The following is a 24,584-nucleotide window of genomic DNA, read 5'->3' on the forward strand; positions in this document are numbered from 1 at the left end:
ATAACTTGACGGAGTAGCTTCCGTAGAAAATAAGCGACGACATTGTTGACTATGCCTTACATCAATTAACTGCGGGACCAACAAAGAAAGCAACCTTGATGAAATATGTAAGATATTTTCAACAGTAATAAATGTACGACACAATTTCACGTTGAAAGAAAAAAAAAATTAAGTATAAAAAAATAAATTGATAATAATTTGATTAAAGTGAGAAAAATTTTAAATTAAATAGTAATTATAAGGACAATTAAACACTCTTTCAATACACTATCAATGATAAAATCTTAAAAACAGTAGCATCGATACAAGCCTTAAAACCATTTTATTATTTTCCAGTCTTATATTCAAACAAAACCTAAGATCAAAAATAGGATCATTATCCTTGTCCAAAAAGAGCTGGTTTCGTTTTGAACAATTTAGTAATTGAAAATCGAAACCACAAGAAAGAAGAGCCATTGTGATCAACTATGCTTCAAAAAACTACATAGAAAACCAAGTATTTACTTAATGATCAATGATTTTTCTGGAGAGGCATAAACCAAATACTATAGACTAAGCTCAGGGAATAGACTAAAGAGATTAGATGCATTTTCTGGAACATAACTGGGTGGTGAAGGGCTCATCGTCCCGTCGAATGAGACAAGGGAGTGGTTAACTGCAGGCAGCTGTCATCGATCAAGACATGGGCAACTGGATGTAATCTCCAGCTAGTGAGGATTAAAAAAGATCGACTGCCATCTTGAGCTTGTTTTGTCTCCATTTAGGAAGCTTGTAGAAGGCTCCCTTCGGCATGCCAAATCTTTCTGCAAACTCCTCCTCTGACAAGTATGCCTACAAGAATATGTAACCACAAATTCAGATGCATTCAAGGATGTATCACAAGGATAGGCTGAAAAAAGTAATGGCAGTGATTAACAGATTATCATTGTAAGAAATACTAATTTCAATCTCTAAATTTTGGTTGTCTTATTTTCACATGCAGTCTCATGTCAAAAGCTTAAAATTTTTTTCACAAAATTTAAAGGATAAGAGATCCCTTTTTTCCCTTGACAAATAGCAAGTCACATTGTTTCAAATTGCATTGAAACTTAGGAATTCATAAATGTTGAAGTATCCTTAAAAGGTTTATTTGAAGTTTGAACACTAGGTGGAACAAGATTTTAAAAGCTGTATACTGTTAGCTGTTACCTCTCTTTTGGTCACATCTATGCCTGGAACTGGGTCAGTTGACACCACTGTCAATCTTTGATAAGGATATATTAATGCATTTGCACTGGTCTCAATTGTATCAATCTGGTTTGAGTTTTCATTTGTTGAAGGGGAGCTTGGTTTTACTACCGGAGAATCTGCAAAAAAGGTGATTCAATAAAAAAATTACATATTTTACGACAGGAAAGACAGCATAATTAGATAGAAAAGTTATAAATAAAACAAGGCATCCCAGCATAATGTGCATGGTAAATTAGTTTGCAAATGGAGTCACTCGACCTCAGTCTACGCATGCAAGTCTTTGTCAGAATCATTCTGCCTAGTGCAGATTCTTCTTTATTCAAACTAAAACACTCTGAATCAACTGTGCAAGTTGTTGATCCAAGAGGGTTAAGGTATTCCAATTTCAAGGTCATAATCAAGTTTTGTCTGGTCATCAGTAAGAATGCAACTCATTGAGTGGTTTAAAGCTAGGAAAACTTACAATGACTCTTAGTATCTATTACATCAGATGCATTACTTTTTCCCCTGTTCTAAAATATTCGAGTCTGCCGGATCTTGTAGAGATTATGAACTAATGAAATTGCATTTCCCTATACAGGCACAAAAACTTAATTTAAGCCTAAATAATTTCATTGAAAAATCAATTATGTTCAATGCACCTTGATAAGGTGAGGACCCCGTAAAGAGCTTCCTGACAATTGGTGTTGGGCTGGATACATTGTGGTCGTCAGAAAACTTCAAATGTGAACCTGATTTGCTAGATGCAGGAGATACACTTCTTTCCCATCCATTTGAACTGCCAGATCTGCTTCTTGGGCCATCTGGGGTAGCTTCCCTGGAGTAAGCTTTCCGTGCATTTCTTGCTGGTGCCTGAATGGTATCGCATGAAGCTTGTGTAAAATTAATTTTGTTTTAGAATTGTAAAGTTCAATAAGTATCCCAATGTATTTCAGTAAAACATATGTTATATATACAAAATGTGGTATTTGCTAATAAATTCTAAAAAGATTAACAAAAAAAAGAAAACCAAAATTCCAGGGTTGCATTTATTTGGTTTTGCTTGATCATAAAATTTTTGCAAGGAAAAGGTTTCTTCTACTTGAACCAAAGGTGCCTTTGGCCATCAATGACAACTATCTGGCAATAAGTACAAATATTGTTGCACCACCCTATAGGTATTGTCACCCTTGCCTTGGCCGCACGCGGCTTAACATCTGTTGAGAATGCTAAGGGACAACTAGATCTTGAAAGGTATAAATAAAATATTATGTAACTTGAGCACATAGCATCTGAATATGTAGCAGTGAAGTGTCCCACAAACACTAGTTCCTTTAGTGAATAATTAAACAAGAATTACAGCTGACTGTTATTCCAATTGTCTATAGTAGACAGGATGAAAAACTCCCAGTGACTTGAGACATTATTTAACAGCTTCCCTGATTAAGCACACTGTGAAATGTCACTCATGGACGAACAGGCAGATCTCCACTGTCCAACAAACTCATGTTTCTGTACTCTGTATTCTAAAAGAAAACTGGCTGACTGTCATGTCTATTCCATTCTACATACAAAACTCCAAGACCAAATATCAATGAAGATATCCTCTTTCTTTAATGGTGAGACAGAGACCAACAGAAACTCAGGAAAAAAGAAACAAGTGGGAGAAACTATATCAAGTCAAAAAAGAATGCCCACATAATGAACCTCATACCTAAATTCTCATACATACATCTAAATAAAGCTCAGTAACAGTCACTTACAGTTCCACTTGATGTTTTCCCCTTTAAGGTAGCAAGCTTCCGCTCAAATGAATTGCCATGCATCTGCAAGACAGCAACTCAATTAAAACTTTAAACTGGACGTGTTCTTGCTGCCAAAATGCATAACTAAATCATGGAGATACCAGTTACACAATAAGTTCCCACACAGCAAAACTAGGATATTCTCTGATAGGAGGAAAAAGTAAATAAAATGAAAAACTTAGTAATAAAATCCTTCTTTGTTTATTATGTTACTTTTTACTAATGTTACTTTTTGAACTTGACATTAGTTCAAACCATTTAATGCAAAGGACAAAGATACATAATAATATAATAAATAGATAAACAAGTAAGCATATAATAAATAACTATGTATCTATATCATCAAATAAATTAGTAAGTACATAAAAATAAATATATTCATAGTTAATTAATGAAATTAAATAAATTAATATATTCATAATTAAGAATAAAAATACTATTGTAACATCTTAAAAAAATATAATTTGTTACCTATAAGTATGTGAAATATATGATTAACTAATATATGTGAAATATATGATTAGCTAATATATGTGAAATATATTATAACTAACATATTCATTTTATTTCAATATATAAACAATTAGTAATTATTTCATTGAATTTTTATTTTATTACAATTTTCATTTAGTTTATTTAATATACCATTAGTAGTTAATACTAATTTTTATTTTATCTATTACTACAATACAATTGAAATATGTCAAAAATAATAATTTTTTGTTACTTAGACATACATGTAACTATATTATTATTATTATTATTATTATTTCATTGAATTTCCTTTTGCATTTCAAAATCAAATATTGTAAAATTATAAATTACAAAATGCACTTTGTCTCACCACTGAGCTATCAATTTCACCGTCACCACTGTTTTCAATCTGACTACTATCAATCTCATTGTTATGCCAAACAGAGCCTTAGACACTACCAGCAGCTCAAAGTTCAAGTATTTTTGCTGAAACATTTTCTACTATATTACACGTGTTTTCTATCCAATAAAGGTACTTCACAGATTTCACAATATCAAGTATGCCCCCGCAACCCCGATATCCACTTATTCTGCATCACCGGTCATCACTGACTGGGTATCCAGGTCTAATGGAAATTGATTAGAAACAATCATAAAAAATTAAATAAAAATATGGATTGGCCAAGACAGTGAAAGTACACCAACATCATTGACAAGGAGCTAATAATAGGTACTTCTAACTAAGGCAGATTACCCACTTACATTTGCCTTTGAGGGATCCCATTCAAAGAAGCATGTGAAAAATGGTGGCTCATGGCCTTCAGTGATAACATATATAGGAGTTTCCAAAGAAAGTTCTTCTTCCAGAATGTCTGTTTCAAGGAATTTCTGCCAGTCAAGGAAACAAATATGAGAGCATAGAAAGAACTGAAGAGTATAAAACATTCACATAATGATAACATTTGTAAATGTTCAACATCAAAATATTGGTATGCCAAACTACAGATAATCCAGGACACAAAGAAGACCTTTGAGAAAATAAGTTCTGAGAGAGTCTAGGCATATAATTTACCAGACCAAGATTAAGGGCTACTTGTTTTGATTTAATAGTTGAGTGGCGTCCAACCCAAACATATATTTCTTTATGGCAGTCTAGCACTAGTACATCTTCAGTAGTTAAATCATCTTGAGTGAAGCTATATATCTCTTTAACCTGAAAACAAAACCAAGCCAAAGTAAATCCTCAATAAAATCAAAGAGGTATTTTATAACTCAATAGTTGCTTTCCAATTTAGCAACAAATTCTTTCTTTAGAGAAAAAAAAAAAACTGAACATAATACTAATTTTTTGCCTTTTGAATTTCAAATTTTTACAGAGAAGAGAATGGAATACCACAATAATTTCATCAACTACGCACCATTTTATGTCCAGAATAATCAGATAGAAATTCAGCATGATTCAAAACTGATTAGCAAACTTTCAAGAAAGCAGAAAATTTGCATAAGAAACCCAGCCAAACCCCTTAAAAGAGATGCTTTCAGACCATTATATATATATATATATATTTATCTTTATCATAGATTAATGAGTTTAATCCAAGATGACATGACTTCTCTATACTTCATTTTAGACACTCAGCTGAGACATGATTCACCAGGCAAATTTAAGTCCCTTCCTTTTACTACCTAGGCTATAAAATTCTGACAAAAGGTTTGGACAGTGATAATACTCTCCTCTACAATACATGACAAACTGTAGTATATACTGTGGCTATCCTGAAAGGAAATTCAAAAAGCAATTGACCAGCTTCATGGGAAAAGTTAAAATGTTTCTGACCAAAATGATGGATGAACTAATCCGTAGACTTGGCTGCTTATGCAAGGCACATTCACAAAAGGAAGTGAACGAAGAACCTACTTTCACAACAGGTCCTAAACACTGTAAAGATTAAAGAACTCTTATGTCTCTATGACATGCAATCCTAGGAATAAGCAAAAAGGATGAAATTTATGATTATATCCAAAGTCCATTCAATCTACTTGAGCATAGAGATCTCTCCTTACAGAAAGTCCATGGAACTGAATTTAACATAGATAGGTAATGTCAATCCTATTGACATTTGAATGGTTTCAAAAATAGGCATTTCCCTTAACTAGCCTAAATTTCAATGAACTCCTTGTTAAAAATCTATATGTGCAATATGAGTTGATGACAACATTTATATTGCAACCAAACATGCTTAACTATGAAAGGTATGCAAGCCAAAAGAACCAAACAAGGTGTACCTTGACATCACCTGAAAAGGGAAATCAAACCAAGCGGCAAAGAACCATAACCAACTGTCAGACATGTTTTGCAGCAATTTACAGCCGGCAATCTTCTGAACCAATGCAGAAGCAAATTATCCTTCCAGAGAACAATAGTAAAAAGAGAGGAAATTTGCTTACCTTCAGTAGAGGTAAATTTAAATAAATGTTGATCTTCTATGAATTTTTTCATCTCTTTTTCTCTTTGATACTCTGTCTTTCCACCAAGTGAACTCCAGAAACTGTCTGGTTCGCTTCCTTCCCTCACCGATATGGGTTGCCATGTTGGCTGTAAATAGCATCAAAGAAATAAAATCAAGGATGATTAAATTAAGGATCAGAAAACAACAATGAGAAATTCACAACATAAATTTGTAGCAATGGCTTTCTCAGCCATTGAGAGAAAATTTATTGCTAAAATAGAAACTAATTAAAATATCTAATATTACAGCCCATTTGAATAACATAATTACATACATTAATCAGTTCAAGCATTCTATCAAGAAGATCATGGTCTCTACTCAAGGTGAGATTCCCAATCCAAGTGAAGACAGATGTTCCATTTTGCAGGATGTAACAGTAGGATGAATTCAGGGAGCTTGAAACCTGAAAAGATTTTAGTTTAACAAGTCAGTCATATGTGGAGGAGCATATGTACCGAAGCAAAATTATTCTAACCAGCTAAATAATTTGAGAAAGCCTAAACAAAAAAAAAATAATTCTGCTTGAAAGTTCAAAGCTTTCTCAAGATGAAAACTAATCAACCTTTGAGCATGACTTAACCATTTGATGACTTAATTGATATCAAGTGTTGCTCTTTTGACAATGTAAGCATAGTAATCATGTTAGCAAACAAACAGAAGGTGCAAAAGTAAACTGGAGATTCAATTTTTTAACTGATTTTCCTATAAAAAATTAAATGCAAGACCACTAACTCATTTATATTTGGCATATCATATTCATGGCAATGGTAGGTTGCTCTCAACAAGTACCACAAGTTGTATAAACATATAGGATATATTTTGGAATGTGGAAGTGTATTTCTCTTATAAAGAAAACATAATTCTTATACTGACAACAGGATATTAATGTTTGTTGCAGAGGCTCCTATTGGCATCCAACAGAAATATGATGTTTGAATGGTTATCAGGCAAAACAATATGTATTAAGGCATGTGAACGCCTGTGGGTGTAAGTCTGGTTGTGTGTGTGTGTGTGTGTGTGTGTGAGAGAGAGAGAGAGAGAGAGAGAGAGAGAGAGAGAGGAGGAGAGAAGGAGGGAGATGGGAGGTGTTAGAGAGAGAGAGAGAGAGAGAGGGAGAGAACAAGGGTACTGTTTTAGGATGAATGTTAGATCTTGGACTTACATGATCAACCTGGATAGCTTGCATGTTTTCTGGACTCGTCCCTTGAACTCGAAAAAGTGCTGTTTTTTTTTCATCATAAGTATCATCATCAATACCACTTTCAGCAATAAACTTCTTGTACCCTGCACTGATACCTCCCTTTATTTTATAAAAAAAAAAAGGCACAATGTAGTGTTAGAAGACTGCCTATTTTGTCGGTAGATTAGCACAAAAATTAATTTATACTCGAAAGTAATTAAGGGCAAACGTATCTTGTGAAGAACCAACCTTATAAACAATTAATGTCTGGAAAATAAGGAAAAACTGAACTGGCTCTCTATTTTCAGTAACCTGAGCCTGAAAATAAAACATGAGATTTAACCTAGTGAACATCATCTGTTGAGATTCAAAAGATGTTAGTGTTATACATATATCCCTTAGTAGTTAATCCTCATACATTCATGAAGAATAGCAAAATAGATCATACTCCTTTAGAATCAGAAAAGCAAAGGACCATTGCAATGGTCAACAAAGAGCAAAATAAGAATTTGCCTGTATGACATAGCCTGTCATTTTCAGTACCATGAATGAGTAAAACCATTGGCTTTCTCTGACAAAGCAAAATCACATAGAGACAAATCACATAAGATACACTAAAAATTACTTACAACTACTTGATTAATTCTTGAACATCCTAAGTTAACTTGTAGCATCAGGTTAATCAAACCAAAGTAACAAATATTATAATACGTGTTGGAGAATGAAAAATAGAACTTGCCATTACTGGATCCCCTCTGGTTGAATCAACAATTGCACTCATATGGAAGATGGCATCAGCTCTATCTTCCTGCAGGAAGGAACAGATAATGAGAAAAGGAGACAAATGACATGGTCAGAAAGCTGATCTAGTGATCATATGTAAAAACTAAAATGTTACAGCAAAATATAGCTGAAGATACCAAAATTGCATACGTAACAGTATTGCATGAAATTAAGAGCCAACATTTTAGTCCAAACAAGAAAATGCAACTCACAAGCACAGAATGAAATAAGTAGTCATATTGTTTTTGATTCGACATGATCATATCTAATGAGATATTTTCATTGGTATTGTTTCTTTGCTCTTCCTCTACTGCCTTTGGCATTAAAAAAATACTTACAGCCTTTGGTCATGATAGCACTTCAACAATCACTACAAGTTAAACTTAGCTTCTCAAGAAAAAGTTCATATTTCAAATAAATACTTTACTAGTTGAATAACTCATAACAAAGGCAGCAAAACCTTTCAACATTTAAGCAAGGCATCACGTATAAAATCTGCAACATTAAACGCTTCTAATTGTTCATTATAGAATTGTGATTGATTAAAAATCCTGATTAAACATATATAGAAAAAAACATACAGGATCTCTATCAAAAAGGATAAATATTCTCGCATGCCCTATGCAGTAATCTAAAGGATTTTTTTTATAAAGTTTGCATGTCTAAGATTCCAATTGCTTGCTGTAGGATTGGGATGGATCCTAATGCCCAATCTCAAGCATCTCCTGGTTTACCAGACAAAAGCTCAAGATCTAAATGAAAAAGGTTATCATGTATTAATGAAGCATGCTTACCAGTACACTTCGGTGACCAAGCCATGCATAAAATAAACTCTCATCCCTTTCATTTCCAGGATATGTATACTGCACAACATAGCAATCCCCACTGTAGAGCTTTGTCTGTTCTGAAACTGGAATAAGGGACAGTTCATGACCATTTACCCGCCAAACCTGGCATTTCACCATTGCAAAAACACAAAATATGAGACAGTAAAGGCTTAAGCCATCACTCAGAAAAAAGAAGAATCATTTTCTTGAAATTGATGCTACTTTCAGTGTGCCTCTGCAATTTATATAAGACTGGAAGTCTTCTTCAGGAAGCTCCTTCACTTCATAACCCTGTTGCTTGAATATTGCTGAAAGAGAAAATGAAGTGAAATTTATAAGTGCATCATATATATAGCCTACAACTGATCCCCTTCCACCTCTTTCTTTCCAACAATTTTGTTGCAATAGGTGCAAACCTGCCACTTTTTCTCGCCCTTCATCATACAGCTTGGTCTCTGCAGTTTGAGGCCAAATATTGAAGTAGGATTTAAACATTGAAGTTTCTAGACCCTCAGTTAAAAATGTTAAGTGAGTCCTGCTTGACCTGTCATGCTTTCTGAGGAAATCCTGTAAAAGAGTAGCCAGCAATCCAGTCAGAAAGAATGCCTTAAACTCCTGCCGGCAAGCATAAGTAGAGGCAGTAACACTTGTCAACAAATTCTTCAATCTACATATCACAAATGCTCCTTACATTCACCAGCCTATCTCATACAATTAATGCCTTTTGGGCACTTTCTACATTGAGGGATAAAACCTTGTAAAACCATAGAGTGTAAATCTGGAAAAGATAGAAACCTATGAAGGTGGACTCCAGTAGATCAAAGTTTCACTTAAAGACAGAACCTGATATCCATGGATGTCCGTCTTCTTTAAGGGAATAATAAAATCATTTATTGTCAGAAATTTTCTCGCTTGTATTTTATACATAGCCTGAGGGAGCCATAAAGTGAAATAGGGGGCCCACCTTGTTTAGTCAAGGCTGGTATGTGGGAATAAGGAACCAATGTAAGTAACCTCATACTAAAACAAGTAATTTAATTAGAGATTATTCATCTACAGCTCAAGCAAAGCACTGCCTCTCATTCTCCATGCTAACTTTTGATATAAATAGATATACCAAAAAAAGAAAAGCACAAAAAGGCTTAATAGACTGCATTCTGACTTGATAATTCTATAAACAGCTTAGATGATTGAGGAACATTACAGCATTTGAAGAAAAGGTACAAGACAGCTTATCATATTAACTCAATGTCTTAATTAATAATATTCTTGCCAATCTTCTCCAAAGAAGCCAGAGCATCCTGTACAAAAATTATATCAGGTCAAATGGCTATTATGATTTTGGGATAAAATGCGGGAGAATAGGGAGAGGTAAAGGGAGGAAAGGGATAATGTCAGTTCATCTATAGATGCAGGCCTGGCATTTCTAAATGCATCCAACATATCCCCCTAATGATGCACTCAATCCAACATTTTGCTTTACATCTACATGTGTGAGTAGAAAGAGCGGGATGGAAAGGAGAGGGCAAGAAGCAGAAGAAAATAACTCTTACCTCTGCAGCTGAAATAGATGTCTTTCGTTCAGTTATTGAAGTATTTCTTCCCATCCAAACAAAAATTTCAGCACCACAGTCTAGCATATAGCACTTGCTTTTCTCAAGCATATCTTTATCCAATGAATTACTTCCAATTTGAGATAGTTTCCCCTGAAGATTTATCCTGAAAGATCTTAAAGTGTCACTCGAGAAAGGTATGCTATTTCATTTAAAGGAAGAGAAAAAAAAAATTTCTTGGAGAACAGAAAGAAAGAAAAGAAGAAGAGTAACACAGAAACTAACAGGACGAATTGATTCAATCAACAACATCTTACACCAGTTCAAAAGTTAGAAAAGAGCAGCTATTTATAAAAATATAGGAGGTAATAGCCAAAAGGTATACAGTATGATTTGACTCTTACAAATGCACAACACAGTTGTTTCTGACTACTCATATACAACCTTGCAACTACTTAGGAACTAAGTTTGTTCAAGTTGACAAAGACATATTAGCAAAATTCAAAGCCAAACTCACCAGAACAATATTACAGGACTGTCAACTTGTTGCTCACCAGCCAAAGCTGAGTCCCGGGGAATTGGTGCATAACCACCAAAAAAACTCCAAAATTCACCAACATCAGAATCACCAACCAATTTTCCATCCTCTGCAGCAAGAGAACCATTTAATAATTGCGATATCTTTTATTGGAAAAAAAGGTTGCAAGAAAATTTCCAACCTATAATTGCCACTTCACAGTTTCCAGCGTGCTTATTCTCTTTGATATACTGAACAACCTCCAAAGCTTTAGCCCTTTCTTGGATACTAGAGTTGCACCCGCTAAAGAGGAAAATTTTTGATGCAGTTTCAAGAATGAATACATCATTGTGATTCAAGGATGATCGAGAAAAAGGCACCTGGTCAGCAAGCATGACATAGGAAGAATCATAGTTAATGTTAAGCCAAGGTATTGAGAACAACAAAACTACTTTGTGTATTTATCAACATAGTACCAGTGCATAACAGAACCATTCAATTTTAAAGATTGATAATGAGTTCATGGCTTATTATTGAACAGACTCCTTGTATTGACTTGTTGGCATTGTATATAAATACAGCCTGTAATTACCAAAATATGCCTGCTATAGAACAATCATCCCTAAACAAGTGTTTTATTGGATCACTAGATTTTGTCTTGTAAAATAGACCACAAGAGCAACTTGGCTCTTTCAAGTTTTAATTTCTCAACTTGAATTTTCATCATTGCCCTGCAGAGTTATTTCGGTAATTATGTTATAAGACATGTATCTAGAGGGTTTTTTTTTTTTTTTTTGGAATGTTAACTCAAATAATTAAATTCATCTCAATTCCTTTCCCAAACTTCAAACACAACTTACTTCTTTAACATGAACTACATGATCTCCCTTGCATGTTAACAAGGTGACTTGGTTTGTTTCACCATTTGAGTTCCCTGGCTGTGAAGAATATACTCCTTCAACAGGAATAATACAAGGTTTAAAATATGACAAGAATTTCTCTGTCTCTTGGCCTTGAACTTCTCGATACTGCACAGTGCAAGACCCTAGCGCTGCATCTAGTTGCAGTGCTTTGTCCGATGCTAAGGCTGAGTCTACCTGCCAATACAGCAACCATTCTCAAAATACCCAGTAGTAGCATAAGACTGCATTATGTAAATATTAATGGATCAATACCTGATAATTTTGGGTTTCAGGTGGCAAACCTTCTTTTTTTAAAAAAAAAAAAAACAGTGTTTAATACAATTAATAAATACTAAAATATTTCAATAATTTTTTCTAACAAAAAAGTTTCAATCGTATTTCAATCAAGCGGAGTGATACTTAGGCCTAACAACTTGCTTTATTTGGACATAAGGTCAAACACATTTGGCAGGTTCCATCCATTTTCTTGTCTGTATCATAACTCTTCCTGATATTGAAGAAACTACCAAATTTAACATTCAATAGAAATCTTGAAACATAATCTTGTCCATGAATAGAAAGACAAGAATGTGAAAAAAAAAAAAAAACACAATCAATAACCTCATTTGCATCATTTCCCATCCAATAATGTATGTCGTGCTGCGGAGGCCCACTTTTTAGCACGCTTGTCTGTCTCAAACAACAACCAAAAATCCAAACATATAAATCTTTAAAAATCTAAATGTAATAATCATAACTCCATTTTACTAGACCAAAAAGTTAAAACGCTAAAACTTACACTTAAAACGACATATGCACTTCCAGAGTAGAATTTTCCATGAGAGGATTTTGGAACGGGAACCAACCGCAAATCCTCAATGCACCAGATTTCTAATCCACTAGATATACACAAAAAACGAGATTAAAACAGAGAAACACAAGGAAAAAAGAAATACAGTTAACAGTTATGAATATACGGTTTTGCCCCTGCGCCATGTAATGCTGAATCAACGTCTTTGCTGTAAAAAGCCATTATCTCTCATCAATTAGACTTAAAGAACACAATCTGCAATCGAGGCATTGAATGTTAGATCTGAAAGCTTGATCAAAATCAAATGAAGAAGAAACAATTTGAGGGGAAAACGAAAAGGAAAAACCAAACCTGGAACTGACCAAACAGAAAGTTGAAAAGAGAAATGTTAAATAAAATATTCTGATCAGTGTTTAAGAATGGAGATTAACAGAGCAATAAAAAAGGTTGGGGAACGCCGAAAGGGAGAAGGAGATATGAGACGCTTGGCTTTATCGTCCAGCTAACTGGGGACCCACGGCCCAAAGTGAAAGCTTTTCTGATTTGTTGAAAACGAAAGAAAGTGGACAATCATAGAAAAGGGGCGAGTGGCAGAGTGGGGTCTGGTTGTTGTTGGTTCCCGCTCCCGCCCGCTCTGGATTTCAATTTTTGCAATCAAAAACGACGTCGATGGATGCCTAATTTTGTATTTTAAATGGATTGGGACGTTAAATTGGGAGTTTGGGTCGGTGATTGGCCAGTCGTGCCGGCTAGCCTAAGCGTCAACCATCAATCGATGGTTCTAAAATTTTTTAGTACAAAGCAAATTCGAAATTGGACACGTGTTTGCGCTTGAATGAACAAATATTTTATTTAATATTTAATTCGAGAAAGAAGAGAGCAATTGTATATTAATAACTGAATAAAGATAATTTTAAAAAATAAACCTGTTACAATCTTTTAAATCAAAGATACGTTCTCATAGTTAGGTGAATTAATTAATAAAAATAATTCATTTATAAATTTATTTAAAAAATCATGATTGAAATTAATAAATTATTATCTTAATTACTTGATTACGCATGTAATATGTTAGTTTGAATACATAAATAGATATTTTAAAATAAAAATAAGATAATTTCAGTTATATATATATATATATAAAAGAAAATATATATAAGACGTGTTCGTAATTTATGATGGTTGGTAAGAGTTTTAAAGTAAAATAAAATGATCTTAATGGTATAGGCCATGAACCATGTCAAGCATGGGAGAGTTATTAAACTTTTTGCGATTTATGAACTTGACAACGCAGCGAGTAGAAAGAAAGTAAGTAACATTAATCAAAGAAGCATTAATGTTGGAAACAAAATTAGGTTAATATGTAAGGAATTAGGTAGTCAAAATGGGTGGGGAATCTAAGGAAGAAACCTATTCATTCCGACTTTGAGATAACATTTGTGTAAGTGGCACCATCAAATGGGATCTTACTAAAATGTTCATGTTAAATGCTTGAATTTAACATGCATTTCAAAATTCAAGTATGAGTTTAAATTAAATATTTATGAAATATTATTTTTATTAATTAATAATTGGAATATAATTCGGGTCAAGTAATCCTGAACCCTTACTTACATTCATATGCACATGTATCTAATTCCCAATTAGAATCCTATTATTAATTAACAATAAGTGGAACCCTTCGATTTATGGAATATTGGGCCAGATTCTTCTTACTTATCGGCCTAAGACTTGGGCCGCCACAATCAGGGCCTGAGCCAAGGAAATTTAAAAATGAAGGAATTGTCTTTGTAAAGGGTTTTGTTCAAATTCGGGAACTCAAAATTTAGGGTTTTCGCTGAAAAATAGGGGGAAGAACTGAAAGGTTTAGCAGAATCCGATGAATCCATTAACGTTAGTGAAGCGATTGCAGAACATAAACGCAAAAGAAGCAGATCTGGGGATATCGGAGGAAGCATCATGGCACGCTAAGTACAAAGATTCGGCTTACGTTTATGTAGGCGGCCTTCCCTTTGATCTCACAGAAGGCGATCTCCTCGCTGTTTTTTCCCAGTACATTTTCCTTTTCAAATTTCCTTTTTTCCGCTTTAAATTTTGTTGGAATTCGTCATTGGTTTGAATTTACTTCCTGCATCTGACTTGAATGTTTATTAATTTTTCTCAGATATGGAGAAATTGTAGATGTTAATCTTGTTAGAGATAAGGGTACTGGGAAGTCGAGAGGCTTTGCTTTTCTTGCTTACGAGGATCAAAGAAGTACAATTCTTGCTGTAGGTTAGGATTTCACTCTCTTAACGTTCAAATTTAAGCATCAGTTTTTTTTTTTAATGACGAAGAAAGTGATATGATAGAGTTTGTTTTTTGGTATTGAAGATAATCTTAACGGGACACAGATTTTGGGTCGAATTATAAGGGTTGATCATGTTGAAAAGTATAAGAAGAAAGAAGAAGAAGATGAAAAGGAAGAACAGAAGAAGAGGGAGGCCCGAGGGGTTTGTCGTGCTTTCCAGAGAGGTGAATGTACTCGTGGTGCTGGATGTAAATTTTCCCATGATGAGCAAGTAAGTTTCATTTCCTTTTCATACATGGTTAATTTGGGTGGCCCTTCATGATCATCATTTCTATGTTCTTAAGTCAGTGTTAGGAGTCCAGATGAATTTAAAGCTTAAATGGCTTATGCTAGCTACTAATTATGCGGACCTGTTTCCCTTGGGATGTTTGTTTAATAATTTATTTATGTGAAAATAAAATGATTAATATGTGGTACTTTCGAAAAAGCATGTACTATTTGCAATGTTAATTTTGAGTTGAATGGAGTAATCTTGTTATTCTTTTATTTCGTGGAACTCATTATCTAGATCATAAAACTGGCATGGTTATTGACTACCGCACTTTGTTACCATATGTGGATTCTTTCTCATCGGAATGCAACAATGTTTTTGTCCAATTGATTTTGTGAACTATGATGGCCTAAGAGAAGTGTGCTTTGTTAATTTTGTAGTTACTTTTTGAAAAAAAAAAAAAACTTGTTTTCCGTCTGTTATTTGTCATTCTTGGCTTTTTTTCTCCATCTTGTAAGGGCTGGTGTTTTAAACATATCAAGTAGAGAATGTAGTTTGCCATTTATCGTTAGCTATGCCAAAGTCCTTTATGTTATATTATTTATAGTGTTGCCTATTTATGTCTTGTTCCATTTTCTGCCCAGAGAGCTGCAAACACTGGTTGGGGTCCTCAGGATCAAAGTTCAAGATGGGGACATGAAAAATTTGAGGGTTCAAAAAAGAATGAGAAAAGTTTTGGCATGCAAGAGCGTGCAGTTCAAGAAGGATCTCAACCAGCAAGGAGTAATGAGAAGGCCTCAGAGAAAAGTGATGGGAGGGAAGGAAAGAGATCTAGAAGGTCTGATGATAGGGATGTTGGACCAACATCAAGAGAAGATTATGATCATAGAGAGGAAAAGAGATCAACATGGCACAATGACAATGAATTCGAGCCTAATTCGAGAGATGATCGGTATAGAAGGGAAGAAAAAAGATCTAGAAGGCACAATGATAGTGACTTTGAGCCAAGGTCAGGAGAAGATCGTTATAGGAGGGATGAAAAGAGATCTATAAGGCATGATGATGATGAATATGGGGCAAGGTTAAGAGAAGATCGTTATAGGAGGGATGAAAAGAGATCAAAAAGGCATGGTGATGACAAGTATGAGCCAAGGTCTAATGGAGATCATGACAGGAGGGAAGAAAAAAAATTAGTAAGGAATGAATCAGAATCTCATCCAAGAGAAGATTATGATAAGAGAGGTGGGGAGAAATGGTCAGCCTATAACAGGGATTCTTCCTCCCATCAACGTGGAGAAAAGGATGATCGTGGGCATAAGTCAGATAGATAAAATTTTTATGTATGCGGAGAGGAGCTCTGTGCTTGATGTTTACTTGTACAGTGCGAAGTGCATCACTCATATCTAAAAGCCATTGTCTACTTAATTTGGCCTAGCTGTATCCTGAGCTTTGTTTGAAGTTTCTGTATTCATCATAAATATGGGGGGTTGTTCTTCAGGAGCAATACACAAATTTTTGATTATCAAGATGATCGGTCAACTGTTTAATTGTTAATCCGATTCCTGATGATGTTTTACATGTATAGCCTAAGATCAGGTTCTTCATGGCTGATTTAATGTCTTATGTTTCTTCCCTTTCCTGCTTTTGTGCAACATGGTTTGTGGGCGCTTAGTTCTGCATCCATGAGTTATATTCGGGAAGAGGTATTTTGTCTCGTTGATTGGGGCATCCAAGGAGAGTGAAGCAAAACAGCACACCATAAGACATTGCACGTAATTCACGTTCAAAGTAAATGGGTTGGATTTAAGAAGTAGCTCTAGGCATGTTGCGGTCTTCAGCTGCAATTCTTATGGAATTGTCAGGAATGATAGGTTCTTCTAACTCGTAGGAAGTGATTTCTCATCAGCAGCTGCCACTTTAAGTGGTGGTAACCCGGGTACTAAGACAGGACCTTCTCACAACCCAACATCTCTCCATCAATCCTTTGGTTTTCGTTTGATAAGGTTCTAGGAGTTCTTTGGAGTATGGATGGTTTTTCTTCTGCATAGCCAATGTTTTTAGATTCAGATAGCCTGACACTCTTCAAATTAGTTAAAATTTTGCCCCTTAGACGAGTCAGATATTCTCACCAAAACTTGGTTCCAGGACTTGATGATCTCCGAATCCTCCTTTTCATTTACCATTTGCTACTCCATGACATTCTGAACTTCAACATTGTCCCAGTCTTCTTCTGTAATGACTAAAGTGTTCTTGATTCCCCCAAGTTCGAAAAATTCCATCTGGACCAGGCTGCCATAGTAGATCACCTGAATCTCGTTCGAGTACAAACTTGAAATCGAATCAACAAGTCAGTAGGCATACGCATATCCTAATCAGAGTTAACAAATTTGCATCAGATTTTCACAATTTTAAATCTTTTTCAACGTTTTGCAGAGTCTTCAAGAGTCTCTTTCTTACCATTTCAACCATCCATAAGTGCCCATCTGACCATGTTAGTGGTATGGCGCTCAAAGGATCCCACATAGACCAAGAATAGAATCATTGCCCACCAAGAGAAATTGTTCACCAAATGAGCACTCCTTTAATTTGTAGCTGAAATTTCACATGAACAGTCTTTTTACTGCTCCAAATTACAGAGATAGCCAAGAATCGATAACTTCTTGTCAGAATGAAGTACAAGAATTTGGTCTTTATATAAGGTGACAATTTGTTTCTTTTATTTTCTCTTATGCACTTTTCCTTTTTCCTCTATTAAGACTTGAAAATTTCTTTTCTGACATCAATTACCAGGTTAACATTAGAAAAATAAACAGGGCAGATGCATGATCAAGTGTTAGTACAAAGATAAAACATGAACAAGAAGTAGATTCCTCAACCTTAAACTGTAAATTAGTGCAAGAAACAAGAACATGTGAATTCTAAGCTTGAAATTCCTGGGAATCTATATATGGCAGCCTTTAGTTAGCAATTAGCAGTAATGAAACTAACAAGTCAATTTAGAGTTTGATGAGTGATTTCTATTAAATGTCGTTCTCATGACATTCACCAATAATCCTTACATGAACAATGTCCTCCACCAAAGTGATGGAATCGATACCGATCTCTTAGTATAATCTCTCTATTATAGAGCCTAGATACAAGCTTAGCAACTGAGTGACAGTCCCCACAAACACGAAGATTTTTTATGATTCGGATCGGCTGAGGTGCTTCCATGTAAAGTAATCCGAAGGCAATTGCTAACTTCTCACTATGAAGCTTAAGGGCATGTTCCTGCAGGTCGTCCTCTTCAATTAGTTGCAGAAGGTGGGACTTTTTGGGTACATAACCAACTGATTTTAATCTCGCCACAATCTCATCCAATTTTGAGTAAATTTCCTTGGAAAGTGGATGGCGGTTATCTCCCGCCAGAAACTCATGAACGACTCCATTGACCTCAATTGTGCTACAACCTTGTTCTTTCTTTAGTCCAGTCACTCTCATGTGCTTCCTTAATCTAGAAACACTATCCCATTTCCCAGTTTTGGCGTATACATTAGATAAAAGAACATATGCTCCATGATTTCCAGGATCCAACTCAAGCAAACGGCTGCAAGCCTTTTCAGCAAGCTCAACATTTCCATGAATTTGACAAGCTCCAAGAAGAGCCCCCCATACAGAATCACTAGGAACTATAGGCATTTTCTCAATAAATTCAACGGCTTCTTCGAAACGGCCTGCACGACCTAGTATATCAACCATGCAAGAATAATGCTGGACCTCAGGTGGAATCCCATAAACTGGTTCCATCTGATTTAGGAAGGTTTTTCCCTCCTTCACCAACCCTGCATGGCTACAAGCACATAACACATTGGTAAAAGTCACAGAATTGGGCTTCATTGTGGCTTCTTGCATTCTAGAGAACAAATCTATTGCAGCTCTCCCATGTCCATGCATCGCCAAACCAGCAATCATGGCGCTCCAAACAAATACATCCCTCCTCTCCACAGAATAAAATACCTCAAGTGCCTTATTTACATCTCCACATTTGGAATACATATCAATGAGTGAGGTTGTAAGATGACAATTTAACTGAATCCCCTGCTCTTTTACGTAGGCATGGATACCCCTGCCTATATCCATTGCTCCTAATTGAGCACAAGCTGATAGAGTGCTAACAAGAGTGATCTCATCAGGTTTAGCAATCTTGCTCAGTTTCAACTCATGATATATGGCCAGAGCCTCCTTTGGCTTCCCATTCTGTTCATAGCCAGAAATGAGAGCATTCCATGCAGCAATATCTTGCCTTGGCATGATATCAAGAACTCGCCTTGCTGCCTCGTACTCTCCTAATTTAGCATAACCATCAAGCATGGTTGTCCACGTGACAATATCCTTCTCCTCCATCATATCAAACAATCTTTTTGCATCTTCAAGACTCCCACATTTTGCATACATATCAAGCATCGCATTACTCAAAGTCAAGTTCACACTTATCGCATTCCTTTCAATATACGAACACACCCATCTCCCAAACTCCAAGTCCAACTTCTTCGTGCAAGCCGATAAAACACCCACCATTGTCACATCATTCGGCTTCACACTCTCTGCATCCATTCTTCTAAACAGCTCCAAAGCCTTTTCAGCACAACCCTTTTGTGCCAAACCAGTGATCAACGAATTCCAAGATACAACATCTTTTTCACCAATCATCATAAACACTCTATAAGCCGAATCCAAATCCCCACATGACAAATACAAATGTATCAAGGAATTCGAAATAAACACATCGGCTCCAAGCGAGGCCTTAATCACCATCCCATGAAGAGCTTGCCCAACGCATACACTAACAATCTCTGCAGCAGCCTTGATTACGAAAGGAAACGTGAATTTATTGGGGTAATAAGGACTCTCATCAACCATTCTTAGAAAGATCAAAATTCCTTGGAGGGGTTCAGGGCCCGAAGCATAAACACGAATGAGGGTATTCCAGGTGTAGAGATTCGGCTTGGGAATTTGATCGAACACTTTACGAGCATAATCCAAGCTCGAAAAAGGCGACAGAGCGGAGGCTGCAAAGAGTTTGCTAGCGGAGTATGGGTTAAAGAAAAGGCCTGTACGGAGCATTTGGGCATGGATCTGCTTGAGTTGGTTTAAATTGGTACATTGGTTGATACGTGACAAAACTGGGTCGTCATGGTCGTTATTGACCGTTTTGGAAGTTGGATGACGTGGAAGAGACAGGAGACGGGTGCCTAGAGTTTCCATGTTTCAGATGGGGGGATCTTCATCGGCTAGGCTTATCTACTTATAGATAGGCCTGTTTGTTTATGAGGAGGCTTAGAGAATACGGGCCAAAGCCCACTTAGATACTCTTGGTCGTTCTCCAAACGAAGATTGCCCTTTTGAAGAAAGGAAAATGCGAAGGAAATGCATAAGATAAGCAGTAAAAACTCTTTGATCCGATAAGAAAATTTGTCAAAACATCATTACCTGAAAGGGAGATGGAAATGACTGAACCTTCACTGCTGCTGGATGATCAAGTTCTGGCTGCTAACAAAAATGTTGGAGTTGCGCCAAGTAATAGCAATAGGAGAATTAGTAATCAGGAGAGCCTGCTTGCTGTTGGAACAATGAGAGTTCTCTGTTCAATTGAATCTCCAAGGGAGAGAATGGGGTTGAAAGATGTTGTAGTAGTAGTAGAATTGTGTGCTATAAGGAGGAATTATCTTGGTAATGACGCATCTGACATGATTAGGCTCCCCAATCTAAACAGAAATTAGCTAATTGTCCAAATATTATCATGTATTATTAATTAAAAGTAAATAATGTGTCTTCCTTCTTCTTTCTTTTCTAGTTGATTAATTGTCTTAATATATGCATAGTGTTTTGGCTCTCTTTTGTGAATCTGAACCAGATTGCTATAACACTATCCATGATGATGGTTTTTTACAAGAGGAATGTGGCACTCAACAACGGCAGAGATGTAGTAGGCTCCCAAGGATGGGAAGAGGTTCTACTTTGATGGAGGTCAATGAGTTTGATTCCATCAGGTTGCGATTCATTGAGTGATATGGTGTATGCATTGACAGTAGAAGTGAAGGGCAATTCCATCCTGGTGCTGGAATCAATATAACCTCTGCTTTCTCATCCGTCAGCTTTCTTCCTGGATGGACCAAAATGACAACACACATAGCTAAGCACATGGATGTTAGCATCAAAACTATAGCAAAGAAGGTTGGTGACTCGAAAAAGAAAAAAAAGAAAAAGAACAAGATCTGACAACACCTAATTGATTTGCTTAGCTCTGTGTGTTGTCATTTGATGGAATTTCTGGTAATTATATACGCAGTGGTTGAAACGTTGCAGTATCTTACCTAATCCGGGTTTGATACCCCTATTCCAAATAAAAAAAATTAAACTTGTTATTAAATGTAGTAGTTATCTATGGCGTTAATATCTCTTTGCCTATTTCGCCTAAAGATATTGATACCAATGGATTTAGGGTATTTTCTGTTGACTCTCATGCTTGCATGTGCCAAGTGGGATGAATGCCACATGTCTATCCACTTGGATACCATGCATCTTGGTGCATGTTTAAACACATTTGAAAAAGCTCAACGTGGTGCACTGCATGCTTATAATGTGATCTGGTTTTACACCTGTATTAGCTTCTTGAACAAGTGTTTTAATCCTAGAATGTTGTTCATAATGTATAAATTCGATTAGTACGAAGGGAATAGTATGGCTGTCACCATAATCACCACAAGCCTCAATTCTTGCCTGTTTGCCATACCCAAAACAGAGGCTGCATTACAACAGCCATATACCAACTTTTCTGCACAATTCCTGGTTTCAAATAAAATTTTGAAGGTATTGATTCTTTGGTGCCATATGAAAGTAGTTGTGTTGATGAGCTACAAACCATAAAGGTTAATTGTAATGAAAGAAAATAACAATATTAGTGCTAAACAAATTAAGTTGGCACATGCTTTTATATCTTTTTTGAGCAATCTCTCCTTGGTGGAAACAAAACAATGCTTAGAAACTTAATTGTTTAACATAGTGAAATGAAAGAAACATTATAAAAAGGCATAGGGATCAGATAATTGAAAAGTAGTTTGTACTTAAATCAACAACCATAAGCAGATTAGCAGGAATGCCTACAGCTGCTCATTGGGATTCAAAACAAAATGCATTATAAAGAGGAGAATAGTAAGTTTTTAAGTCTTCTTTTCTTAAACAATAGAGAATAAACTGATATACCAGTAGAACCAAAGTAGCCAACATGTCAGTTGCTGCCTATCATATCCTCTATCAATCTTCCAATTGAAATGAACGAGGATCCACCTTTCATAACAGCCTTCCTAGCCATCTCTGCCATTTCTTTCACTTTCTTTCTCAAGTCACTACCACCATCCATAACCAGCTGAATAGCTTTCTCTATCTCTTCTGCCATGACAAGATCACTTCTACCTCTCCTATAATCCAACCTCATCACTACTGCTAATCCGAGTTCCTTCATCAGATACGCATTGAGCTGTTGTTCAGCATACATTGGCCATGTTACAATTGGCACACCAAACCACAAGCTTTCCAGGATTGAGTTCCAACCACAATGAGATACAAACCCTCCTATTGCCTTATTGGCGAGAACCTCCACCTGCGGCGCCCACTCACATATCATCCCTCTCCCTTGGATCCTTTCCAGGAATCCTTCTGGTAACATTTCCTCAGGATTCTTGTAAATTAAGGTGGCATCATTTTGTGATGGTGGTGGCATACGCAAGGACCATAAGAATCTGTACCCACTCTGCTCTAGCCCAAGTGCTATTTCTTTCACTTGGGGTGCTCCGAAGCACCCCATGCTTCCAAAACAAAGAAATATCACTGATGATTGAGGTTGATCATCAAGCCATGTCATGACCTTGCTGCGTTTATCCAGGTCCAACTCTGGGTGAGGCAGAGCATTGAGGTCAATTACTGGTCCAACTGGATAAATTGGAGGGTTTGGGCCATTGAGAAAATAGTTAAGAGCACAAGGCTCAATCGCTTCAAACGTATTTACAATGATACCTTTGGCATCCTTAAACCTTTCAGCAACCTTGACGTATGCGGTGTAACCTCCATACTTGTTAAACACAGCTGAAGGCAGAACACAAAGAGGAACAGGATTGACAAATCCTGGGATCAACTGTTCAGAATCCGTGATTTCAAATTCTGAGCTGTTCTGGCTATGTCGGGTTGGTAGGTACAGCATGAGACCCAGGAACGCTGTATTTGTGGTTAAGTATATATAAGAAGGAAGACCCAATTCAGTCGCAATATCAATCATGGGGGCACAAAAGAAATCAAGAACTAATCCTGCAACTCGGCCCGAATCCGAGCTAGATCTCAGTGACACAATATTTCTGACAGCATCCCTAACAGGAGGGATGTAGCTCTCAATGAATGCATAGATGTAGTTTTCTGCCGACTTCCGAAGATCTAAGGAAGGAGGATCTACTTGAGGGAGGTCAATGAGTCGGATTCGATCAGGTTGCGAAGCAACAAGCGATTTGGTGTATGCATCCACTGAAGCACTTGGAGACCACTTCATTGAAAGAACAGTGATCCAAATTCGATCATCCTGGTGGATCAGGCGCTTTGCAAACTCAATAGTTGAGACCAAGTGGCCGATTCCTGGTGTTGGAATGAATATGAGCTCTACTTTCTTCATCTCTCAGCTCGTTTGATCTTCCTTTCTCGGCCTGTAGTCCTATTTAATCTGCCTTTATGTTGTATTGTACCCTGGAAGGGACCAGACCAACCAAAGCAGTGCTTCAAGCACAAATCCAAAAACTTACATGAAAAGTGAAAAGGGCGAATGAACAGAGAAATGAATGAAAGTATGCACCTGTTCTGTTGAGACTATTATGACTCCACTTTAACGAAAAGGATAGCAGAACCAAATCGCTGTGCAGCTTGCTAAAGATATGTGCTTTATTTTCTGACTATTATAAGCTTTTTATCTTAGCTGTAGTGGAAACTTATAGCATGTTTGGTTGGGGGAATGGCTTTTATTCTCAAGAAATTTTAGTTCCTTTGTTTGGTTGAAAAATGATTTAAGGAATAGTCATTTCATAAGAATGACTATTCTTCAAAATCTTCCAAAACTAAAGAATAGCTAATACCAACACCCCCCATGGTATTAGCTATTCCAAGGTTGAGGAATAAATTCAAAAATTAATAAAAACAAAAATACCCCTTACAAGTTTAAAAAATTACAACTTTGTTTGTATAAAATATTATTTTTCTCTCTCCTCTTTCTCTCACTTGATTCCAACTTTTAATAAAATATTAATATTAAATTATAAATAAATATTAACATTTAAATTATAAATTATTAATAAAATAAATTATAAATTATTCCTATTTAAAAACAAAATAAATTAAAAATAAATAAACATAATATCATTTAAATTATATAAACAATA

At 35.9% G+C, this 24,584-nt stretch overlaps 4 protein-coding genes across 6 annotated transcripts; 1 reads left to right on the plus strand and 3 right to left on the minus strand.

Moving 5' to 3' along the window:
* LOC18590508 (villin-1) lies at positions 280 to 13,074 on the minus strand. 3 transcript variants are annotated; one of them, XM_018128174.1, is made up of 23 exons: positions 12,934 to 13,046; positions 12,738 to 12,826; positions 12,560 to 12,659; positions 12,382 to 12,450; positions 11,719 to 11,955; positions 11,061 to 11,238; positions 10,859 to 10,988; positions 10,342 to 10,507; positions 9,205 to 9,355; positions 9,011 to 9,096; positions 8,756 to 8,911; positions 7,918 to 7,986; positions 7,428 to 7,496; positions 7,161 to 7,298; positions 6,273 to 6,401; positions 5,937 to 6,084; positions 5,775 to 5,785; positions 4,561 to 4,701; positions 4,251 to 4,376; positions 2,973 to 3,035; positions 1,872 to 2,082; positions 1,189 to 1,346; positions 280 to 831 (listed from the first exon to the last, which is right to left on the minus strand). In XM_018128174.1, exons 2-23 carry the CDS (start codon positions 12,791 to 12,793, stop codon positions 718 to 720), a joined length of 2,706 nt encoding a protein of 901 aa, XP_017983663.1. In that variant the 5' UTR covers positions 12,794 to 12,826; positions 12,934 to 13,046; the 3' UTR covers positions 280 to 717. The 3 variants fall into 3 exon arrangements, 2 of the variants coding, with proteins under 2 accessions (XP_017983663.1, XP_007016120.2); XM_007016058.2 differs by having other exon boundaries at positions 12,923 to 13,046; XR_001929579.1 differs by lacking the exons at positions 280 to 831; positions 1,189 to 1,346 and adding an exon at positions 3,859 to 4,114 and having other exon boundaries at positions 2,048 to 2,082; positions 12,923 to 13,074.
* LOC18590509 (zinc finger CCCH domain-containing protein 25) lies at positions 14,367 to 16,769 on the plus strand. The gene is made up of 4 exons (XM_018128062.1): positions 14,367 to 14,623; positions 14,736 to 14,845; positions 14,945 to 15,132; positions 15,777 to 16,769. Exons 1-4 carry the CDS (start codon positions 14,451 to 14,453, stop codon positions 16,461 to 16,463), a joined length of 1,158 nt encoding a protein of 385 aa, XP_017983551.1. The 5' UTR covers positions 14,367 to 14,450; the 3' UTR covers positions 16,464 to 16,769.
* On the minus strand, positions 18,128 to 20,899 carry LOC18590510 (pentatricopeptide repeat-containing protein At2g29760, chloroplastic). Its single transcript, XM_018128061.1, has one exon. It carries the CDS (start codon positions 20,374 to 20,376, stop codon positions 18,175 to 18,177), a length of 2,202 nt encoding a protein of 733 aa, XP_017983550.1. The 5' UTR covers positions 20,377 to 20,899; the 3' UTR covers positions 18,128 to 18,174.
* On the minus strand, positions 22,191 to 24,114 carry LOC18590512 (UDP-glycosyltransferase 71K1). Its single transcript, XM_007016062.2, has 2 exons — positions 24,005 to 24,114; positions 22,191 to 23,898 (listed from the first exon to the last, which is right to left on the minus strand). Exon 2 carries the CDS (start codon positions 23,825 to 23,827, stop codon positions 22,400 to 22,402), a length of 1,428 nt encoding a protein of 475 aa, XP_007016124.2. The 5' UTR covers positions 23,828 to 23,898; positions 24,005 to 24,114; the 3' UTR covers positions 22,191 to 22,399.

This window comes from Theobroma cacao, chromosome 9, assembly GCF_000208745.1.
Source record: "Theobroma cacao cultivar B97-61/B2 chromosome 9, Criollo_cocoa_genome_V2, whole genome shotgun sequence".
Taxonomy (NCBI): Eukaryota; Viridiplantae; Streptophyta; class Magnoliopsida; order Malvales; family Malvaceae; genus Theobroma; species Theobroma cacao.